Raw genomic sequence first — 20,468 nt, forward strand, 5'->3', positions numbered from 1 at the left:
TTAAAAAGATATTCAGGACAAATGTACTATTTTGAATGCAGGCTAGTGTGCGTGCTAAATGAACCAGCACTACAATTATAATAATGATGCCACAAGTGTCTCACATCTGCTCCGTGATACGAGTGCAACACACCGAGTGCGACACCGAGTGGAGAAAAGGGTGAAGTGCAGCAAAAACAGAGATTTAGATAGATTAGATTAGATTAGATAGCTAGATAGACAGAAAGATAGATAGAGTGAAAGATAGATAGATAGAAAGATAGATAGATAGAAAGAAAGATAGATAGATAGATAGATAGATAGATAGATAGATAGATAGATAGATAGATAGATAGATAGATAGAAAGACTTTAAGTCCAGTGGCGTTTTTGTCTTTAAAATATTTATCTATTTTCTTGTCGACCTGTCTGTCTGTGTGTCCCTCTAAACATACACTGTGTCAGCAGCAGGAAAAGAGGTAGAATATTTTTGCGCCATAGCGGAAACGGAGACATTCCTCCTGTTAAGACAGCCAGCAGCAGAACAGGACGCTCTGTTTTATGTGTCCTTAACTTGAACAGGGCAAATTAGCGAGTGTGAGGTGTGTTTCAACTCCGAACACCGCGGTCTGAGGGGCAGACGGGTGGAAGGTAAGTACTTTATTCCATTAAAAATACTACGCTTACACAGTGACAAGAAGACGACCGCCACAGCAGGACACAAATACGACCGAGGATATTAATGGTAATAAGTAATCATTTTTAGAAGTCTTTGTGAAGGCAGCATAGTGTTTCAAAGACGAGAAAGGAAATACGGAGAAATCTCTCCAAAATAAAAGTTCGCCTGGACTCGTTAGTTACCTCTGATCCGTAAACAACAACACAGCCACGGAAGCGCTTCCACGCGTGTCCTATGGAGGAAGAAATCACAGGGTTAGTTGCAGCATTGATTGCTTAAGAGTTTGCAGCATTTTTGCCCAACAACGCGTCCCTGTCTTAGCATTTTGTACGTGTTGCACTTCTGTGCAATGTCGTACCTGACATAGTCGTTTTCCTCCATTTTCAAACCTCGTTTATTTAAAAGTGCATTTCGTTATAGACACTTTTTGGAACTTTGAAACGTCATTAAAAATTAAACAACACTTGTCAAAGGTGTTGAAGATAGTTAGAATGTAGCATGTTTACATGTTGCAGTGTTTTTCAACATAGGGGACGCAACCCCACGTGTGGTCGCCTGGAATTCGATTGGGGTCGACTGAAATGTTTAAGGATTGAGTTTTTAAAATTACTAATAAAATATATTGTAAAGACAAACTCGCCAGTGTTCATGTTAGCACTAATCGGACTACTGTGTATTTTCAAACACAGTATAACACACATGATCGAAAACTAATTCTAGGAAAGAAAAAAAAGAAAAACTCTCTGGGGTCACCAGAAATTTGTTACGTCAAAATGGGGTCAAAGGCCAAAAAAGTCTGGGAACCACTGCCTAACCCTAATGTACACTCAATCATGCAATGTTGTGTTATCGTGAGAACAGGGCGCTAAAACCATATCTTCTTGTGCGTTTGTTGAAACGTTATGAAGTATCGACTTCCACCTCTGCCTGGAGACGGACAAAACTCACACACGTAATTGTTCAGTTACACTAAAAGTGTAGTTAGTGATAGATACTACAACATTCTGCTTCTGAACATTCATTATCCACCATGTAAATTCCTCAATCTTATCAAACGCAGGCCAGAAACGTGGGTTTGCTCTGCTCGAAACATTATTGTAAAAGATGAGATAAAAGCTGAGGAGCCTCTTTGCTAATTAGTTTCCACCATCTATTCTGCCGCCTGCACGTCTCATGTGTTGGCTCAAGGCAAACACGAAACTCTTTGTGCCGAGCTTTGTAATCACACCTCATACAGAGAAAAAGATTGTTGTTCCTGCTGCAGTGAACTATGAACCTGCCAAAGCAAACAGCTAAAGCAAATGGGCTCAGCAGCAACACCTCATCGCTACTTCACTCGATCGAAGCCCTCGCAAAATTATTTCACTATTTCCAAGTCTTTATTGGGTGGGAAAATCCCACGTAAAAAAAAAAAAACACTCCAAAGGGCTCCCCCTAGTGGCAGCCATGACAGCATCACACCAGCTCATCATATTTGCATGAAATGCATGAATTAGGATTGAGTTTAAAAGGAACGTCCTTTAACAGTTTTAGCTCAGTGCTAATCACCAAGGCTGGGATTTGTTTGAAATCTTTCAGTCATTTCCAGCTTTTTTCATGCAGTAAGAATGAATCTCTGTGTATAAAAGACTGAGGGTGGGAACGTATCTCAAGTGTCTCCTGCTGCTGTGTCACAATCTGTCAACATTTCCTGCAGACTGCGGGGCTTCTTTTATTGAGCAAGAATTAGGGAAGGAAAAGAAAGCAGCGGCTTCCTCAGTTTTTAAGAGTTAATATTTGACTTATTAGTTATGTAAACATTACATGAACCACTTATTTTTTGTCCCATTTTCGTGCAGGTCTTGACGGGACACGAAGGACAGAATGTGGACACTGACGCTTTGGTTGGTTCTCATTGGGCTTTGTCTACAGGTAGACAGAATTTCTTTCTCAAAAAGTTAACACTGGGTCATCTTTGAATTCAGGCTGAGGCATTAATAGGCCAACAGTTCCTAATTTTTGTTTTTAAATTTTTGAACAAGATCACAGTTTTCATCAAAACTGCTAGAAAATTTGGATCAGATCTTTTCATACACTTTGGGTTGCATTCCTAGCATGTGAAGGCGGGATTTGAAGATTTGTTGAGTTACAATGTAACATCTGAAAGTTCCTGTTACTTAGCAAAGCAGTACACGTTGATTTATCTTCCGAGGATTTGAGGGGTAAAGTTTGTAAAGTAAAGCCCTTAAAGTATACAAATATTTGAACTTCGATGTTGATATGTTCAATTTAGCTTTTTATAATAACGGTGGTCCAATTTAGAGGTAAACAATCTGATAAATCACTTTCCGTGTGGGTGCTGGGAACTGTCAGGACGTTTTGCTCTTGTTAAAATATTTCCCACCTTCGTCTTTGTAGGTTAATACAGGCTCCTCGCCATGTCCTCTACACGGACTTATAGCTAATTGCGCCGCAAAACGCCTCTACTGGGTTCCTGTCCTGCCTGCGAATATCATCGCCCTCTACCTGGAATTTAACTACATCAGTGACATTAACAGCACCTCCCTCAGTCTCTATGACCAACTGCAGGAATTAGATCTTGGACGCCAAAGAGTCAGCATTGTCATCAGAAACGATGCCTTCCTCAGTCAGAGGAAGTTGGTTAAGTTGGTTCTTGGCTACAATGTTGGTCTGAAGCTGGAGCCCAGGGCGTTTGCCGGACTGGTTAGGCTGCAGTATCTCTTTCTGGACTATAGTACTCTGAACAACTCCATACTGGCAGACAGCTACTTCGAGCCGCTTATCTCACTAGAGTTACTCGATCTCTTTGGGAACCAAATAACCTTGCTCCGACCTGGTCTGTTTTTTACGGGACTTTCAAAGTTAAGCGTGTTAAATCTTAAATTAAATCAGATCGAGAGACTGTGTGAAGAAGATCTTGTCGGCTTTAGGGGAAAACGCTTCGCGAACATGAATTTGGAGTCCAACCGTATAGCCAGAATGTACGACACAAGTTTGGAAGGATGTGGAAACCCTTTCAAAGAGATGGCCTTTGATTTCCTTGACATGTCCACCAATGGGTTCAATGTCAACAAGACGGCGAGGTTTTTCGAAGTTATCAACGGGACACCTATTACTCACCTTAAATTCTCGGGACACATGGGTAAAGGCTTTTCCCATGACAATTTTCCCGATCCAGACAAAAGCACATTTGAAAGTCTCCAAAACAGTTCCGTGGACTATTTAGATTTGAGTGGAAACTTCATCTTTGACCTCAAGGAGGCAGTCTTCAGTCCCCTGAAGGTTGCAAGAATCATTGACGTTTCCAAAAATAAAATTAACCAAATTAAAAAGAAAGCCTTTTATGGTCTTCAGGGAAGTTTGCAAATGCTCAACCTATCGAGCAACCTTCTGGGAGAAATCTATTCTCACACGTTCGCCGATCTGACCCAACTTATAATCTTGGATTTGTCCTACAACCACATCGGTGCACTGGGATACAAGGCCTTCAGTGATCTCCCTAATTTATCGTGGTTGTTTCTGAGTGGAAACTCGTTGCGAGACCTTGGGTTCCCGGCGACTTTACCAAACTTGGAAATTCTCCTTCTGGACGACAACAAGTTGAACTCCCTGAGCAGCATCACTGATATAGGAGTGAGCAGCACTTTCGTGGATCTAAGGAACAACAGGCTGACAAACATGGAGGATGTGTATATCATGATGACTTATTTTAGGCGTCTGCAGAAACTTTTCTACAGCGGCAACTTCATCAAGTGGTGCTCGCTAACAGAGAACAGTTTAATTCCATATAATAACAGTCTTCAACTGCTCATTCTCAAGGACAGTTCTTTGGAGGTCATCTGGGGCCAAGGGAACTGTCTGGACCTGTTTGATAATATGACCAATCTGCTTGCTCTTGATATGAGCCTCAACTCACTCACGTCTCTGCCTCCGGGGATCTTCAAAGGCCTGGTCTCCATATTAGAAATGGATCTCTCGTCCAACTCCTTGACCTCCCTGCAGCGAGATGTTTTCCCAGCCAGCCTGGAACAACTGGACCTTTCAAACAATTTTATAGCATTTCCAGATCCCGTGACGTTTAAGTCCCTCGTATCTCTCCAATTGGCAGGAAACAGGTTTCACTGTGATTGTAACCTAGAGAGCTTCCTGCTGTGGCTCAACGCGACAAGTGTCGTGACGAGCCCTCCGGAGACACACAGGTGTGAGTTTCCAGCTGCTCTCCACGACCTGCCTCTGCTGAATTACACCACGGTGGTGGAGCCGTGTGAGGTCGACGATGAAATGTCCGTCCAGGAGCTAAAGTTAGCCCTCTTCGTGTTATCCGCCCTCCTCATTACTGCCTTCACCCTGGGTGGCATCGTTTACGCCCGTCTGCGCGGACGCATATTCGTCATCTACAAAAAGCTGGTGAGCAGGGTCGTGGAGGGCCCGAAGGTGGCGCCTCCCCTGGAGGAAGTGCAGTATGACGCCTTCCTCTGCTTTAGCAACAGTGACTACATGTGGGTGGAGGCTGCTCTACTGAAAAAACTGGACAACAATTTCTCAGAGGAAAACATCTTCCGCTGCTGCTTTGAGGCCAGAGACTTCCTGCCCGGCGAGGATCACCTTTCCAACATCAGAAATGCAGTCTGGGGGAGCAGGAAAACCCTCTGTGTCGTCTCCAAGGAGTTCCTTAAAGGTAAACCACGGTTCAGTGTGATACTGGTGACAGAAATGACTGTTGGAGAATTGAACATCGTCACTGTTGCAAAAAGCCATAAGACAAGATCATATATATATGTACATATATATGTATATATACAAATATATTACATATATGTATACGTATATGCATATATGTATATATATACAAATATATGTATATATATATATACGTATATACATACATACATATATACTGTACATATATATACATATATACATATACGTATATATGTACTATGTGTATAGAAATATATATACATATATATACATACAGTATATGTGTGTATATGCAAACAGTGTATATATACACAAACAAATACACACACACACATATATACACATATATATATATATATACACATATATATATATACACACACATATATATATATATATAAATAAAAACTAAGAAGCTCATGTCTTTTTTCCTCCAGACGGCTGGTGTGTGGAGGCGTTCACTGTGGCTCAGAGTCGGATGCTGGAGGAATTGACAGACATCTTGATTTTACTGGTGGTTGGGAAGGTATGCATGAACTACTTAACAGACCAATATTTAAAGCCTCCAACCATTCCCTTGGTTTTCTCCCAGGGAGGCTCCTACTGCTGGCGAAATATCAGTGCAAGTTCACAAAGTGTTAGCACTGAAGCTACTGGTGCGGCATCCATTTGCGCTGGCAGGCTAGCGCATCAGAAGCATGGAGATGAAAGTCCACATTTACACGTGTTTACTAAACCAAAACACACAGTGAAGGACCACAGTTCGGGGACCATAAATAGCTGGGTCACGTGCCAAAAGTGGCCCACGGGCCTCCTATTGAGGGTCACGTATTGTTATATTATGCATTTTAAGAGAAAAAAAACGGATGCAGAGATGAGTAAGAACCTCATGGTAACTGGTATAGAGAGCTCAAGGTAAGTCAAGGGTTGCTGGTCCAATTCCTGTTACTGTCAGAACTGTGCATTGAAAAAAAAATTAAAAGCCAAAATAACTGAACCAGGTAGGACAGTTTAAAAAAAAAAAAACACGATAAAGGCTTTCACATACTATTCACATAAAAAAAAAAAATCCAGTCTTTTTTACATACTATTTACTTTCATCCAAGGGAGAGACGGACACAGGATTTACTGGTCAATGCGTGTCCTTCACCAGCAGAGGGCGTCACTTATATACTTTTGATTCGTTCTCGCAGCAGAAGGAAAACCACTTTGAATAACTCACCTCTTTTTGATGACGCAAAGGTGACGCAGTACCAGCTGATGAAGTACAACGCCATCAGAGATTTGATCCAGAAAAGAGACTACCTCGTGTGGCCGCAGGACCCCCAAGACCTGGGCTGGTTTTATGAGCGGCTGGAGACCAAACTACTGAAGAACACAAAGACAAACAAGTTAGCAGAGGACAGAGCTCCACCTGTGCAAGAGCAAAATCAACCTCAGGACAATGTCCAGCTGGAGGAGCTCAGAGAAGTTAGACTCTGAATGGGCTACGAAGACACTAAAACTTACCAGGTGTATACAGGTCAGAAAATAAGAGTAAAGTCAATGAAAAACTTTGGTTGTAGCCGTTATGAATGCAAGTCTACTGAATATATGTTAATCCTATGTACGGAAAGGTAGTATGTACTTGTGATATTAGGTAATATGTGGTTTGTGTACATCTTGTATTTTAGCTATGTGGAATAAATAAAGTAAAAAAAATGTAATTTTACTAGACGTTTTGAGTCGATTCTTGCCTACTCCACCATACCAGAAAAATACATACATATCCATTGATTTATGTGACAATGGACTCTCCAGCTGTTCCTTACACAGGACAGACGTATAACCAAACTGTACTCTGAAAAATGTTAGAATACACATTAATATTGCACTGTCAAATAGTGATATATTTTTGTAATAAAAGTTTGTGAACTTCTTACTACCGTTTCATGATTAATGGGCGGAAAAGGTTTAATGCAAAGCACACGTACTATAATGTTTTTCAACCTTGGGGTCGCGACCCCATGTTTGGTCACCTGGAATTCAAATGAGGTCGCCTGAAAAGTCTAGTAATTAATTGAAATAAATACTGATAAATAATTTTACTGTAAATGTTTTTAACTAAACTAAAATTTCACTCTCATGAATAGAAATGAAATAAATATGAACACTCATTTATATATTCTAATAAAACGCAGCATCTTGATTCACAACTGCGATCACGTGACTGCACAAGCAACAGCTATATGAGTTACTAATTCTACTACTCTGTATTTGCAACACAGTATAACAAACGTGATGCAAAATTAGTTCTAAAATTGAAAAAAAAAAAATTGCAAACCACTGTACTATTACCTCTGTCCACTAGATGGCGTAAGTCGGCCACTTTCTAGTTCACTTAAACAGAGGTGACCGTCGAAGGAGTGAGGTGCTCATTAGTGAGGGATCAGTCATCACCACTAACAGACTGTTTATAATGGCGCCGGGTGTGTCGCACCCTCACACCGGCTCATCGCAGCAGCTGCCGGTGATGTGGCGTTGCGGAGCGCTGGGGGTTTGTGGGAGTGTAAGCTGAGAGTGAATTCGAGGTCACTCGGTTCCCTTTCATTGGAGCAGTGTGTGTCTGAAAACAGGAAGCCACCGGGCAGAGGACAGCTTCCGTCCTGTTGGCCCCGGCATCCGCCGTCCTCCCAGCCTTTATGAGGCAGCTGTTGTGAACATTAGAGCCTGTCCTCGGGCCCCTGCTGATAATACACGACACGTAGTACATTAATATCTGTCCCACGTGCTCTTTCCACGCTATTGACTGTAGCTGGAGTTTTTAACCAGCCACAGTCACATTTAGCAGCCCCCAGGGTTAAATAAATGATGTAGATTTATATGCACCAATCAGCCAATCACATGGCAGCAAATGAAGATACCAGCACAAAAGTCCATTAAAAAATAAAAAAAATAAAACAATGCACAATAAACTAAATAAATAAAAATCATCAGTGGAAGTTGTGGGGTCAGTGTTCATCAATTCCCCAACCAATGGAAACCACTTTTAGAATTTAATTTTGTTTTTTTTTTTGTTTTCACTTTTGAAATAGTTTATTTGTAGAATTCATTAATTGAGTGGCTAAAAAAAAAAGTTTAATGATAGTTGTTTTTTTGTGTGTTAAAAATGAATACACAGTTGTCTGGTTTTGCATATTATATACATTGTTTCCCAAAGAGTGGTTCGTGACCCTCAGGGGGGGCGCAAGAGGGGTTTTTTTTGGGTCGTCTCGCATCATGTTTCCCCAGGAGTTTACGAATAATGTCTATTGACTTGGGTCGCGAAGGTTTGGGACTTTAAAATATTGGTCCCTAGAAAAAAAAGTTTGGGAGTAGATGTAAACATTTCCTGGTTTTGTAATACACTAAATATTGGAAGTATTAAAGCAGTATGTCATTTGCAAAAATAAAATTGAGAAAAATACTTGTGTAAGATTTTATAACATACCAACGAGAAACCAACATTTTTTTTGCTTGAATTTTTGACTTAGGAATTTTTTTTTTTCATCCTGTGGTTCCCAAACTGTGGGGCGCAAACCGTTTGCTTAATCCTTGTCATCGTTCAATCCCAGTTCAATGACAACAACGTAGACTTAAAGATAAACAACAATTTACACGATTCTTGCAGTGTAAGGCAGAAGGATGAACCACTCTTCCACCGTGCTGCCTTTTTGAAATGGCATACTGCTCTTTTAAAATGAGCATCATTTGGAGGGGGGGAAAAAAAAACACAGCATGTAGACATGGAGTTATTCAGTAGTTGCTTTTTACTGCACCACAAATGACAGCCCTGGGCTGCTTTGGAAACAGAACTCCATCGTAGGATTTGTTTTCCCGTGAGGAACTCGAACATCGCACCGCTCAGACAGGAGGCCTGTGCGAAGACGTGGACTGCAGCTTTGACTTGTAAGGGGATCCTGGGAATTCTAAGTAGAAATTTATGGAGTGGAGGTGTGAAACGGAGAGCAACGCACAAGCTTCAAAGCGATCTTAGGAGAGGGAAGTGAAAAGGCCGTTTCGCCCTCATCAATCTGTCCTAGCACTGCAGCTCCGCCAAAATCTAATTTGAAAAGTAGAAGCAAATGTTTGCCTTGTAAACAAGCTCTTTGCTCCACGGCCTCTTCACAGTTATTTCAGGCCCGAAGAATATACTCAGAACAGACACACATGCTTCTGAGATTCCCTCCGGCTCGCAGGGGAATGTAATAAACCCTGCCCCACGGCCATGGTTAATATTTGACCTCTGTTTAAGTAAATATAATTACAGAGACGCTCACATGGGCCTGAGGACAGATCGTCCCGGGAGGGGGAGTAGACTCGTCTTCACTGCTGTGAGAGAGCGACGGAGGAAGGACTGGATGTTTTCCTCGGCACGGAAACATTAAGCAAGCCCAGTGTGTGTGGTTCATTATGTAATGTGTGTCGGTTGTGTGGCTTGCTTGTTTGTTTGTTTGTTGGGAGTTTCTTTATTTGCGGGTTTCAGGGTGTGACGACTGAAGACCGAACGACCGTCCAAACGTTTTTTTCCCTCCCGGTCTACGACGCCGTCGTCCCGCCGGAGGGCACACAACATTATCGTCGCTGACATCACCGCAGTTCTCAAACGCCATCTGAACGCTATGTGTGGTTGAGGGTCATGTTTCTTATAAAAAAATATAAAATCAGAAAGTAGTGTCCAGGCTGCAAACCTAAAAACGTTGTACAATAACATTTGCATAAGTGAACTCAAACTCGAGGCCCGTGGGCCGAATCCTGTGCATCCCCGTCATTCCCAATTAACATCCTTCACGTTTTTTTTTTTTTTTACAAAAATTCCATGGACGTTTTTTTTTCAACTGGACCAAGCCAAGCCTCATTTGACTTAAATTACTGCACTGGGGGCTTCATAGAAACAGTGAATCCAGGTCTGTTTTCTATTAGAAAGGAGAATCAGTGAAGAAAGAATACAGGTTACTGAACAGCTCATATCCTTTATATATAAAACCATTATAAAAAAAAGCTTCAGTTTCAAACACAATGTACGACGTCTGTATGTGAGGCACCGGCAACACACAAAAACCAGCCCGCGTGTGAGACGAAGAGATGAGACAATAGAGCAGACAGCTGGACGACTGAGATAAAAAAAGGTATTTTAATTGTACATCTTATCTTGAGGCATGTGGAAACAGTAACAGCACGATGGGAGTTCAACACCGAAGACGGTGTCAGCGAGCGACTCTTATCAGCTGGTAACATGTGACTTTGTTTAGTTGTTTGTTTGTTTGTTTGTTTGTTTGATTGAACGTGAATTTACATTAACAAACGAGACGGTATTTGCCGTACGGTTTCTGGTTCCGTCAGGTGTGTGTTTTTGTTCCGAGACGTATTGAGGCACTTAGTCAGCAAACACATCTCAAACAACCATTGAGACACTGAATGCACCGTATCTTTTTTTTCTTTCTCTCTTCTCCAGACGTAGGGTATTTGTTCTGCGCGAAGTTTCATTGAAATACGAAATCATCGTCAACACATCGTCTCAGTAGAATTAGTGTTTATTGCAATTGGAGGCACGCTGGTTTTACTTTTTGGCACGTTGAACTTCAGCTGAACAGCTGAATTGCACTTTGCTTTCGACGTCTGCAGCTGAATTGCACTTTGCTTTCGACGTCAACTTTCCGACACTTTCCTCCCGTGTGACGGGAATACTTTTGAGCTTCTCCTGGTTGCCAGGGATTTTACAACAAGCGTCCGTTTGCATTGTTGTTCCTGCGGTTGTGGTGCGTACATTTCTATCGCCACAACAATGGACTGGTTCTTTCGGTTTCCGTCTCTCCGGACAAGTTGTGTGCGACGAGTCCAGAGAGGGGGACGGGCATCGAGGCTGATGCTGCGTCGGGGCTGAGTTGCCTGTACTTTGGCCACTGTCATTACTCGACTCCTTTATGTTGGGTGGATGATTTCCTTCCTGTTCCACAGCTTCCGGACTACAGGCCGGTTCTGGTTCTGTGGACCGCTGCTCTCTGGCTGGGCCGGAGTGAACGCAGTACCTTTTGAGATGGTAGCCGTGCACTGGTCCTGGCCTGGCCGTCGTTCTTCCCTGCGCGCACTGATGGAAATGGGCTGGGTGACAGTGTATGTAATGCATAGGGCACTCCAGGTGTGTGTAGACGGGGTCCAGGCTGGGAGCTAAGACGGAAGGGTTTTGTTTGCATGGTGTGTTTCCTGAGTGCGTACAGAGCTGAGGGGAGGGAGGACTGGCGGTCGATTCCTGCGGAGGCAGAGCACAGGGATGCGGGGTCCCCGGCTGGGCCCGCTGAGGAGAGAGGGGGTCACCAGAGGTGCAGTTTGTGTTTTGGGAGTGCTGGCACCTCGGAACAAAGCCGTTCTCCATCCCGGCTCTCGCCGTGTCGTTTTTGCCCTTGTATTGGATGTGTGAATACAAGGAGCCGTGATGATGAGGAATTCCATTATAGAGCTGAGCGCACACCTCCTGCTCCTCAGTTTTCTGACTGGATGCTAGCGGCTCTAGCTCGTAGTGCTCCACCTGGTCACCGTGGCTGTCCAGCTGATACTTCGCCTGGCCGGAGCCCTTGCCCGAAGATGACGAGTTTTCCGAGGCCGTTTCAGTGAAGGTGTAGCACTGTAGCTTCTCTGGCAGCGGAATTTGGCCGCACGTACCCTGGGGTCCCAAGCAGTGGCACATGCACTGAAAGAAAAAGGTAGCAAAAGCCCAGCTGATGCACATAATGAGCATCATGAAGGTGCCCAGCTGCGTGTAGGCCAACACCGTCGAGGGCATCATCATGGCTCCGGCAACGAACGTCGTCAGCGCAGCCATTGCTATGGCGGAGCCCATGCGACTGAGGGAGAAAATAACCTTCCCCTCACGGCTGGGCTCCGGGGCGAGACGGTAGGCCACACCGTAATGGACCGCAAAGTCCACGGACAGACCGACTGCCACGGAAATGGTGACCGACTCCAAGACGTTCAGTTCCCAGCCCAGGAGTACCAGGGAGCCCACGGTGACAAATATGGTCCCAGCGATGGACAGGATGGCGTACAGACTGATGATAATGTTCCACGTGGTCAGGAGCATGACGCTGAACGCCACAGCCACCGACAGCGCCATGGCGACCAGGGTGCCGCCGGACAAACTGTCCTGCAGGTCGTAAAACTCCAGGTTGCTGATGAACCAACCGTGGCTCAGACCCGTGGGGGCAAAGCGCAGCTCCTCTGTAATCCAGGCATCCACCTACAACGGCACGTTTTTAATATCAGGAGAAATACAATGGGATAATACAACAGAAAAAAAGGTAAAAACTTTGCTCCTTACCTCACGATAGAACTGGTACATTTTCTCATAGGCCAGTGTGAAGAGATAGGTACTCTGGAACTCCAACACTATGGCTCTGATGGTGTCGTTAATGTCAAATCGAGGTCCGGGGGTCTTGCTGTCCAGATGGTAGTTGGTACTGCGGTCCAGCTCCATGATGGCCCTCTTGATACAGAGCTCGAAGACATCAGGCCTGTAGGGGAAGGTGGACTGACTGCAGCAGGGGTAGACGGAGCCCTCGGTGCAGTCCTGAGTCTCCATCCACTGTTCAAAAAAAGGTTTTGACATTAGATTAAAAAATGTACCAAATTCAAGAAGTCATCTGAGAAGATTTTTTTTTTTTTTTCTCACGATAGAACTGGTACATTTTCTCATAGGCCAGTGTGAAGAGATAGGTACTCTGGAACTCCAACACTATGGCTCTGATGGTGTCGTTAATGTCAAATCGAGGTCCGGGGGTCTTGCTGTCCAGATGGTAGTTGGTACTGCGGTCCAGCTCCATGATGGCCCTCTTGATACAGAGCTCGAAGACATCAGGCCTGTAGGGGAAGGTGGACTGACTGCAGCAGGGGTAGACGGAGCCCTCGGTGCAGTCCTGAGTCTCCATCCACTGTTCAAAAAAAGGTTTTGACATTAGATTAAAAAATGTACCAAATTCAAGAAGTCATCTGAGAAGATTTTTTTTTTTTTTATAAAAATGTACCAAATTCAAGTAGTCATCTGAGATTTTTTTTTAAATATCCTGTTGGTTTAAATGACATACTGACCTGTTTGAATGTCTCAATAAAGCAGCTGGTGAAGTCCTGCTCCTCTGACTGAAAAACAAAACTCTGGTTCCTCAGCTTCTGACAGAAGTTGAGGATCCAGAGTTGAGACGCTGGACTGGAAATGTTAAAACTGCTGTCCAGCATCAGCTTTCCCTTATTTTTGGGATTCAGGGGGTCTCCGTTATCCAGAGGGGTCACGCCCCAGATGATGGTTATCGGCATGTGGAGGTCCTCTCCGTGGTGAACCCTCTCAAACATGAAGAGTTTCTTGTACTCCGCGTCGTAGCGCTCGAAGGGGTGGGAGGATCGGAACACCTGAAACTCGGCCAGCTCCAGAGACGGAAGCTTCATCTTTGGATTGACGCAAACCACGTAGGCCCCGCCCACTGTGATGGCCAGAAACCAGAAGAGCCAGAGGTAGCGCAGCTTGATGACAATGCAGGGCAGCACCTTCTCGAAGAAGATCCTCGACGCCTCCGTCACAGTAAACAGGCACTTGTTGGCCTTCTGACAAAGGCCCGCCCAAAACATGGTGGAGCAGTGACCTCGCTGCTGGTGCGCGGGCTGGTAACAAGAAAACACATTAGGCAGATAGCGTTCATGTAGCACCACCACGGCTGGAAGCCACGTCACCATCAGGATGTAGTTGACCAAAATGGCGGTTCCTGCATAGACGCCAAAACATCGTATGGCCGTGATGTTGCTGACGTAGTTGGCGTAAAACGCTGCAGCAGTGGTGAAGCTGGTGACAAACATGGAGAGGGCGGCGTGCTGCAGGGTCACGTTGACGGTCTCCGACAGCTCCGCCTGAGGCTTGTCGAACTTCGTGTAGTTCCACACGTCGCACAGCACGAAGGCATCGTCCGCCCCGATGCCCACCAGGATGATGAGGGCGGTGAGGTTCATGAAGGGGAAGAACTCAAAGTTGAAGACCATTCGGTAGAGGAAGTACGACACGATCAGGGAGCTGATGATGGCGATTATCGTCATCAGCGTAATGAAAACGGAGCGCGTGTACACGCACATGACCAGCAGGACAATCACAATAGCTATGGCTGGGTACACGGTGTCTGTGAGGAGGTAGTCCTGGAAAAGATCGTGTTTGATGCCGAACTCGATCCCTGCGACCGTGGTGATTCCATCGGACGAGTTCCAGTTCTCAAAGTTGTCCAAGTAAATGTTCATCATAGATTCCCCTTTCTCTGTGGGGGAGAAGAGCATGCTGTATTTCAGCACAGGCGGAGGATACTCCAGACTTTTGGGACTGAGAAAGTCCTTGTCCACCAGGAAGTGCAGGATCTGGTACACGGCGTTGTACTTCGTACACTTCCGCGGCACGTTGCCGCACTTTGACTGGTCCCTCCGTCTCAGGGCCACGTCCCAACAGTCTGGACCCAGTGTGCCATTGTGGTAGTACTTGGCGCAGGAGCGCAGTGTCTTGAGTGTGTGGGACACGTCGCGCTCGGTGATCTTCTGGCAGGACGACCGGTTGGTGATGGCGGCAATGTAGTTGCCAAGTGTCCAGCTGGGGCAGCAGGAGGCGTCGTTGGTGCGCTGACACAGACTCCAATAGTCACGGTGAGAACGTACCTGAGGCCACATTAAAAAAAAAAAAAAAATCATAAATAAATAAGGCGAATACATACGGGAGGAGTATCAGGAAATACACGAGGTCTGTTCAGTTCCATGATCATACCCTGGTGTTGTCCAGATTGCACATGGATTTAATGGCCTGAATGCTCCAAAGGCTCTTCCCCTCCGCAGACGTGAACACTAACCGGGAGTAGCTGTCACCTAGGAAAGGTCAGTTTAAAATGGGTTAAATCAAAGTAATTAATGAATTAAAGTAAATTTAAATGGATTTGTTCGGATTGCCACTGAATTAAAAAAAAAAAATTAATTTAACCCAACTTCGCATCATTAAAAAAAAAAAAAAAAAACCTACCTGGCACGTCACAGAAAAACTCTTTGCTGAAGTCCCACTCTGCATCTCGTTTGTCTCTGTCAAAGTGGTCCTCGGGCCACCTGGGTCCCTGGTGACTGAAAGACAAAAAAGATAATGTGTGTTTTTATAACACTGGACGTGTAGAACAAGTTTACGGAACATCGAGTTTAAAGTGTGGGACCAAACCGGGAACATGATTTTGAAATGACGTGGCACGCTGGGAAACTAAAGATCGTAAACAAAGAGCGGCGTTGTTTTCATGATGACTTCAGTTGAAGCTCAGTGATGGACCAATCAGGAGTGATTACTGTTCCCTCCCGAAATCACATAATTCTCTGAAGAACCGGGGGGTGGGGGGACATTGAGCTTATCCTCGAAACTTGATTTGAGGCCGGTGAATAAGTCTTTGAGCGTCATTAAAACGATTGAAAAACTTTTTTTTTTTTTGCTATTGTGTTTTTTCTGCACGACGCTGAAGGAAAAAAAAGAAGAAATGCAGAGGAATCGGCCTTCAGAAAAAGGACTGAGGTGCTGACGGATACGGTGGATTAGACAGGAGACGCTCGCTGACAGCAGGAGACGTCTCAGGTACAGGATTTGTGGACAGACGTGGGGTGAAGAATAAGACGATTAGGACAGCGGTGGATGAACAGGTTGCATTTCAAAGGATTGATTTTTTTTTTTCAGAGTAAAAAAAATGTTATTTCCTTTACTGACTGAACCACTGAAAGAGAGAGCAAGGGTGTGTATGAAGTCGTGCAAAGTTACTTTTTGGCTTGCTCGTCGGCATATTTAAAGGGGTAGTTGGCCAGCGTAGCTTTGTAGCCCGTGTTCTTCACCATGTTGTTCCACGTGACCAGTCTCTGGCCAATGGCTGTTCCTCGTGGCTCAAAACCCTTTAGGATGAGAAAAAAAAAAAACGAATGAATTAAAAGTTCTACCTGTATATTCAGTTTTCAGTTTTTAAAAAAAAAGTACCATGAAAAGTAGAGTGGAGTGAGACTGTACTCACCAACAGAGGGTCAGAGAAATCAGGCAGGTCAGGCACCAGAACCCCGATAAGGGCACACACCACTATGAGGACCGTGCACACTCCCAGCACCACCACTGGCCAATCGGCTATTAGCTCAGCATAACTGTAATTAAGGACACAACATTTGGTGAAAAAAAAAAAAAACATAGTAAATTGAAAAAATGACTGGGTTTTATCCTGTTTTACAGATATTTATTTATTTTTAATAAGGCTGTCAAAATTAATGCATTTATTTATTACAAAAATATTCTGTTCTAGTCTGACTAAAATCATAAACTGGAACTAAACTAAAGGTAGTTGAATTTAGAGCTATACATCTATTTTTCTTGATTTCTTTTTCAATTAATCCCGCCATTTGTTTCATGCATAAATAAAAAAAAAAAAACTATTTGTTTCATGCAAAAATAAAAAAAAAAATTTGTTTTTGCAATACATATTTACAAATGTTGATTAATCTCAATTCAATCGAAACAGTAGATGAATGTTGGTGAGGGACTCGGTCGAGCAGGCTTGTAACTAGGAGATGGAGATGGAACTGCTGGTTAACAAAGGCCAGGTACACACAAGACTCACAACTCCCATCAATAATTCTCATGACTCACTACTTAGGAATGATGGATCCACGTGAGCAGTGATGGATGGCTAACAACAATAAAAGGAGTGGAAGGAGGAAAGTGGACCTTTGTAATCCAGGACATCAACAAAGAAGAAACCTTTTTTGGCAGTTCATACCTTTTGGGGAATCGTAGGGGCTTTGCCGGGCTGCAAGACAAAGAGAGGGAGATAAATCAAAATTTTGTATTTTTAAAATCAAAACATGAGGCAATGTGAAAAGTGCTCTACGAGGGAGGACTGCATGGCATCTTTTTTCATCTGCAGGTTATTTTCAGTAACAGCAAACGCATCCAGCTCTGAACCAGTAAAAGCAGTAAAAACAATGGGACTGTCAGGACTTTCAGTGGCCTTACCATAGTACTTTACTCTTCTATCCACATTCCCTTTCAGATAAGGCAGACAATCTTTCCAACTGAGCCACTTTCTGGCAACTGACATCAAGATGCTAGGAAAAAGATATAAACTACAGAGACCGTAATTTTTTTTTTTTTTTTTTAGATCTCAATAAAAACTCAACTACATCGGTGAATAAACAACTCCACTTTAAAATGGAGTGCAGAAACATAAAAAAAAAAAAACCCTAATGAAGTCTAAAAAAAGAAGTTCTGATGACACTTAGCAAACGAACACACAGGCTTTAAAGCCTCGGTTCAGTCAAAGTCAAAGTCAAAGTTCTATCTGGACTTCTCGTTAGCTCCTTATGGGAGCAATGCAGCGGTGTCCGGTATGCAGCGAGCAGCAGCGGTCATGTCGGGCGGAGGTGAAAAAGGAGGGAAGAAAAGGAAGTCGCAAAATCAGATATGACTACGTGATCGCAGCAGGGCCGCAGGAGATAAACGACGCAGGAACAACAGGTCAGGGGCAGTGATACGGGAGCTACAGGTGGAGAAAATATAAGGACACAAAATTTGTGATGCCTTCAAAACTGCAGCGGGCTCAGGAAGGTGAAAGAGGAGTGGGGGGGAAACATTGGATTTCTATTAGATTTACTTACTTGGAACTCTACTTAAGACTTACTTACTACTTACTTATACATATATAAATATATATATATACATACACATATAAATATATATATACACATACATATATAAATATATATATGAATATATATACATATAGCCTATACATATATATACACACATATAGTATATATGTATAAATATAACCTATACATATATATATTGCACTATATATTTCAAAAAGGAACAGAAAGTGAGCAACAAGGTCATTGTCTGCGACAAGCAATCAGATCATTAGCGCTCTGGTCATTTCAAGTGCAGTATTAACTAACTGGGCTGGAGGCAAAAATTGTTTAGGGGTTTTTTGGTTTTTTTTTTTAGGCTGTTTTGCTGTCAAAGTAAAATCCCAGAATGTTGTAATTAGTGGTAAAACGAAGCCCGAAATGACTGGAACTCTTAACTAGGAATTTCGCTGCCTGGAAGAGGGGGGAAAAAAGAAGGATGGGGAGTAAATCTACTACCGAGTTTCACTGGACATGTTAACATGACAGCTTTATGTCAAGTAGATAAGGTTTAGAACACGCACATAAAAGCGAGCACAAAGAGACGCACTCAACAACACTCACTGGAGAGGACTTTTTCTGCTCCGATGAGTGTACAAAAAAATATTTATGATTCAGGCTACTACACAATGATTAACTCGTGAGCCTAAAACAAGCTTCTCTGTGAAGGACCCGTATAATGTGACCTTTAACCTGGTTCAAACCATCAGTGACTAATGAAAAACACATTTTCCCCTTGGCTTCTTTGAAAAGGGTAACCCAGGGAAAACTCAGTATTGCTAATACAATTCGTTTTACTGCTCCTTCCTCTGATGGCTCTCCATGTTTGGCCTCAAACTCCAGAAGCCGTGACTGAGATGTGGCCCAAAATGGAGGCGAGCTTTTGGACGTTGTTGGAATGGATTCATAAAAGTGCTTTCAGGCGAATCTATTTGTCTCTATAAGGTCTGATTCAGGGTTTGGGCTGGTCCCGAATGTGCATCTGTTTCAACATCTCAACGGGAAAGATGCAAAGCATACCTGAGCCCTGGACTTTGTAATGACTCAGATGAAACAAGTCTAAATAAACCCTGGTCACAGCCAACGATTTACGCCATCAAGCGGCTAAACACGTACACCTCGACCTTCGGCTCCGACCTGCCTGTTAAAAAGGACACTTGAAGAAGCTAGTGCCGTATTTAAAAAAAAAAAAAAAAAACTAGCGCCGTATTTAAAAAACAAAAAACGTAAATGGAGAGGATGATCGTAAGGATGTTGACTGAAGGCTCTGGATTCTGCAGGACGACAACTTGAGGTTTCCTCGGAACTTCACTCACATGGGCTACAAAGCAAGCTGACAATGCTAACACTTTATCCAACGCCCCCTCTCTCTCCCTTTTCCCCCTCTTCTCGTAGGCTTCTACCTCGTCTCGTATTTTCCTTGCACTCACCTCAGGGCCCTCAGTAACCTTTCAGTGTTATTCTATTTACCAGAGGGAGAGTGTTTCTGGATCACTGGGCTAATTAATAAGGTAAACACGGACCACCAGCCGCTCACTCAGCACTGTGCTGACAGAGGAGAGAAACACAGGAGCCTGACAGAGAGTGAGACTAAGCTATGGGTAAAAGTCTCCCCCCCCCTCCACCCTCCAGCACAGGACAAAGCTTTTAAATCTTTGTACCAAATAGCAGAGGTAGATAGTAGCTTTGAGAGATCGTGTGACAGGTTTATTTAGATCAAGGGTAAACAGACAACTGCGAGCGCTGCGCTACTGCTACTTTTGACATTAGGACGAGCTGCAATGAACTCCATGACGCAGAGACAAAAATAAATGTTCGCAGTTGTTCCTCACAAGTTAAAAGACAACGAACTGTAGCTGATATGTGTGACCACGTAATCAAATGAATGGAATCAATCTGGAAAATGCACGCAATAATAACAATGGCCGACGCCGGGCTACTTCTGACCGCGCCAGAGAGGCTAATTCGGCTATTTGGTGTGCTACAGCAAATTATTCCTCTTCAGCACCTCCGTCTCGAGCACCAGAAGTTTATGCGTCGATTAATTAGCACCAAACCAGGAGGATCCTCGGGGAACAAAGCTCAAGAAAACACGCTGCAGTTTCCAGCAGCCTCTGCAGTAACACGGAGATTCACAGGGCATCGCGTTTCTTAACAGCCTGCAATAAACACAGGCCTGTGTTGTTTGAAGCCAAAGTTTAAGTGGAGGTCAGCTGGGGACACTCTCCTTACTCATTATCACTTGGATCAAACCACAACCAGGGACATGGTTTCACAGAGAATGTGGAACAACCTTTAATTAGAGGAAGCTGGGTTACATGTCAATGCTATGCACCCGTGCGCGTCTGAGTGAGGGTACATTTTGATACCATCAGTCTGGATGTTGTTTCTGT

General features: G+C 43.7%; 2 protein-coding genes across 3 annotated transcripts in view; one reads left to right on the plus strand and one right to left on the minus strand.

The window, feature by feature from the left end:
• The first annotated feature begins 456 nt into the window (after positions 1-456).
• Positions 457-7,277, plus strand: LOC103398497 (toll-like receptor 5). 2 transcript variants are annotated; one of them, XM_008337146.3, is made up of 5 exons: positions 457-629; positions 2,496-2,568; positions 3,055-5,335; positions 5,796-5,884; positions 6,601-7,277. In XM_008337146.3, the coding sequence occupies exons 2-5, from the start codon at positions 2,521-2,523 to the stop codon at positions 6,838-6,840; spliced, it is 2,658 nt and encodes an 885-aa protein (XP_008335368.1). In that variant the 5' UTR covers positions 457-629; positions 2,496-2,520; the 3' UTR covers positions 6,841-7,277. The 2 variants fall into 2 exon arrangements, with proteins under 2 accessions (XP_008335368.1, XP_024909375.1); XM_025053607.1 differs by lacking the exon at positions 457-629 and adding an exon at positions 659-911.
• Positions 7,278-10,491: 3,214 nt separating this feature from the next.
• disp1 (dispatched homolog 1 (Drosophila)) overlaps positions 10,492-20,468 on the minus strand; it is a 17,162-nt gene continuing 7,185 nt past the window's right edge. The window contains 9 exon segments of the mRNA XM_025053608.1: positions 10,492-10,996; positions 10,998-12,610; positions 12,692-12,955; positions 13,459-15,048; positions 15,155-15,252; positions 15,404-15,498; positions 16,172-16,299; positions 16,416-16,539; positions 17,169-17,198. Coding sequence (XP_024909376.1) covers positions 10,882-10,996; positions 10,998-12,610; positions 12,692-12,955; positions 13,459-15,048; positions 15,155-15,252; positions 15,404-15,498; positions 16,172-16,299; positions 16,416-16,539; positions 17,169-17,198 — 4,057 coding nt within the window. The 3' untranslated portion in view covers positions 10,492-10,881.

This window comes from Cynoglossus semilaevis, unplaced genomic scaffold, assembly GCF_000523025.1.
Source record: "Cynoglossus semilaevis isolate Cse_v1.0 unplaced genomic scaffold, Cse_v1.0 scaffold419, whole genome shotgun sequence".
In the NCBI taxonomy this organism is placed as follows: Eukaryota; Metazoa; Chordata; class Actinopteri; order Pleuronectiformes; family Cynoglossidae; genus Cynoglossus; species Cynoglossus semilaevis.

Bases quoted from the DNA above. Each gene is read 5' to 3' on its own strand.
- LOC103398497 (XM_008337146.3), top strand. From the start codon at position 2,521: ATGTGGACACTGACGCTTTGGTTGGTTCTCATTGGGCTTTGTCTACAG. The intron at 5,336-5,795 runs GTAAACCACGGT...TTTTTCCTCCAG, and splicing joins CTCCAAGGAGTTCCTTAAAG to ACGGCTGGTGTGTGGAGGCG. The intron at 5,885-6,600 runs GTATGCATGAAC...GATGACGCAAAG, and splicing joins TTTTACTGGTGGTTGGGAAG to GTGACGCAGTACCAGCTGAT.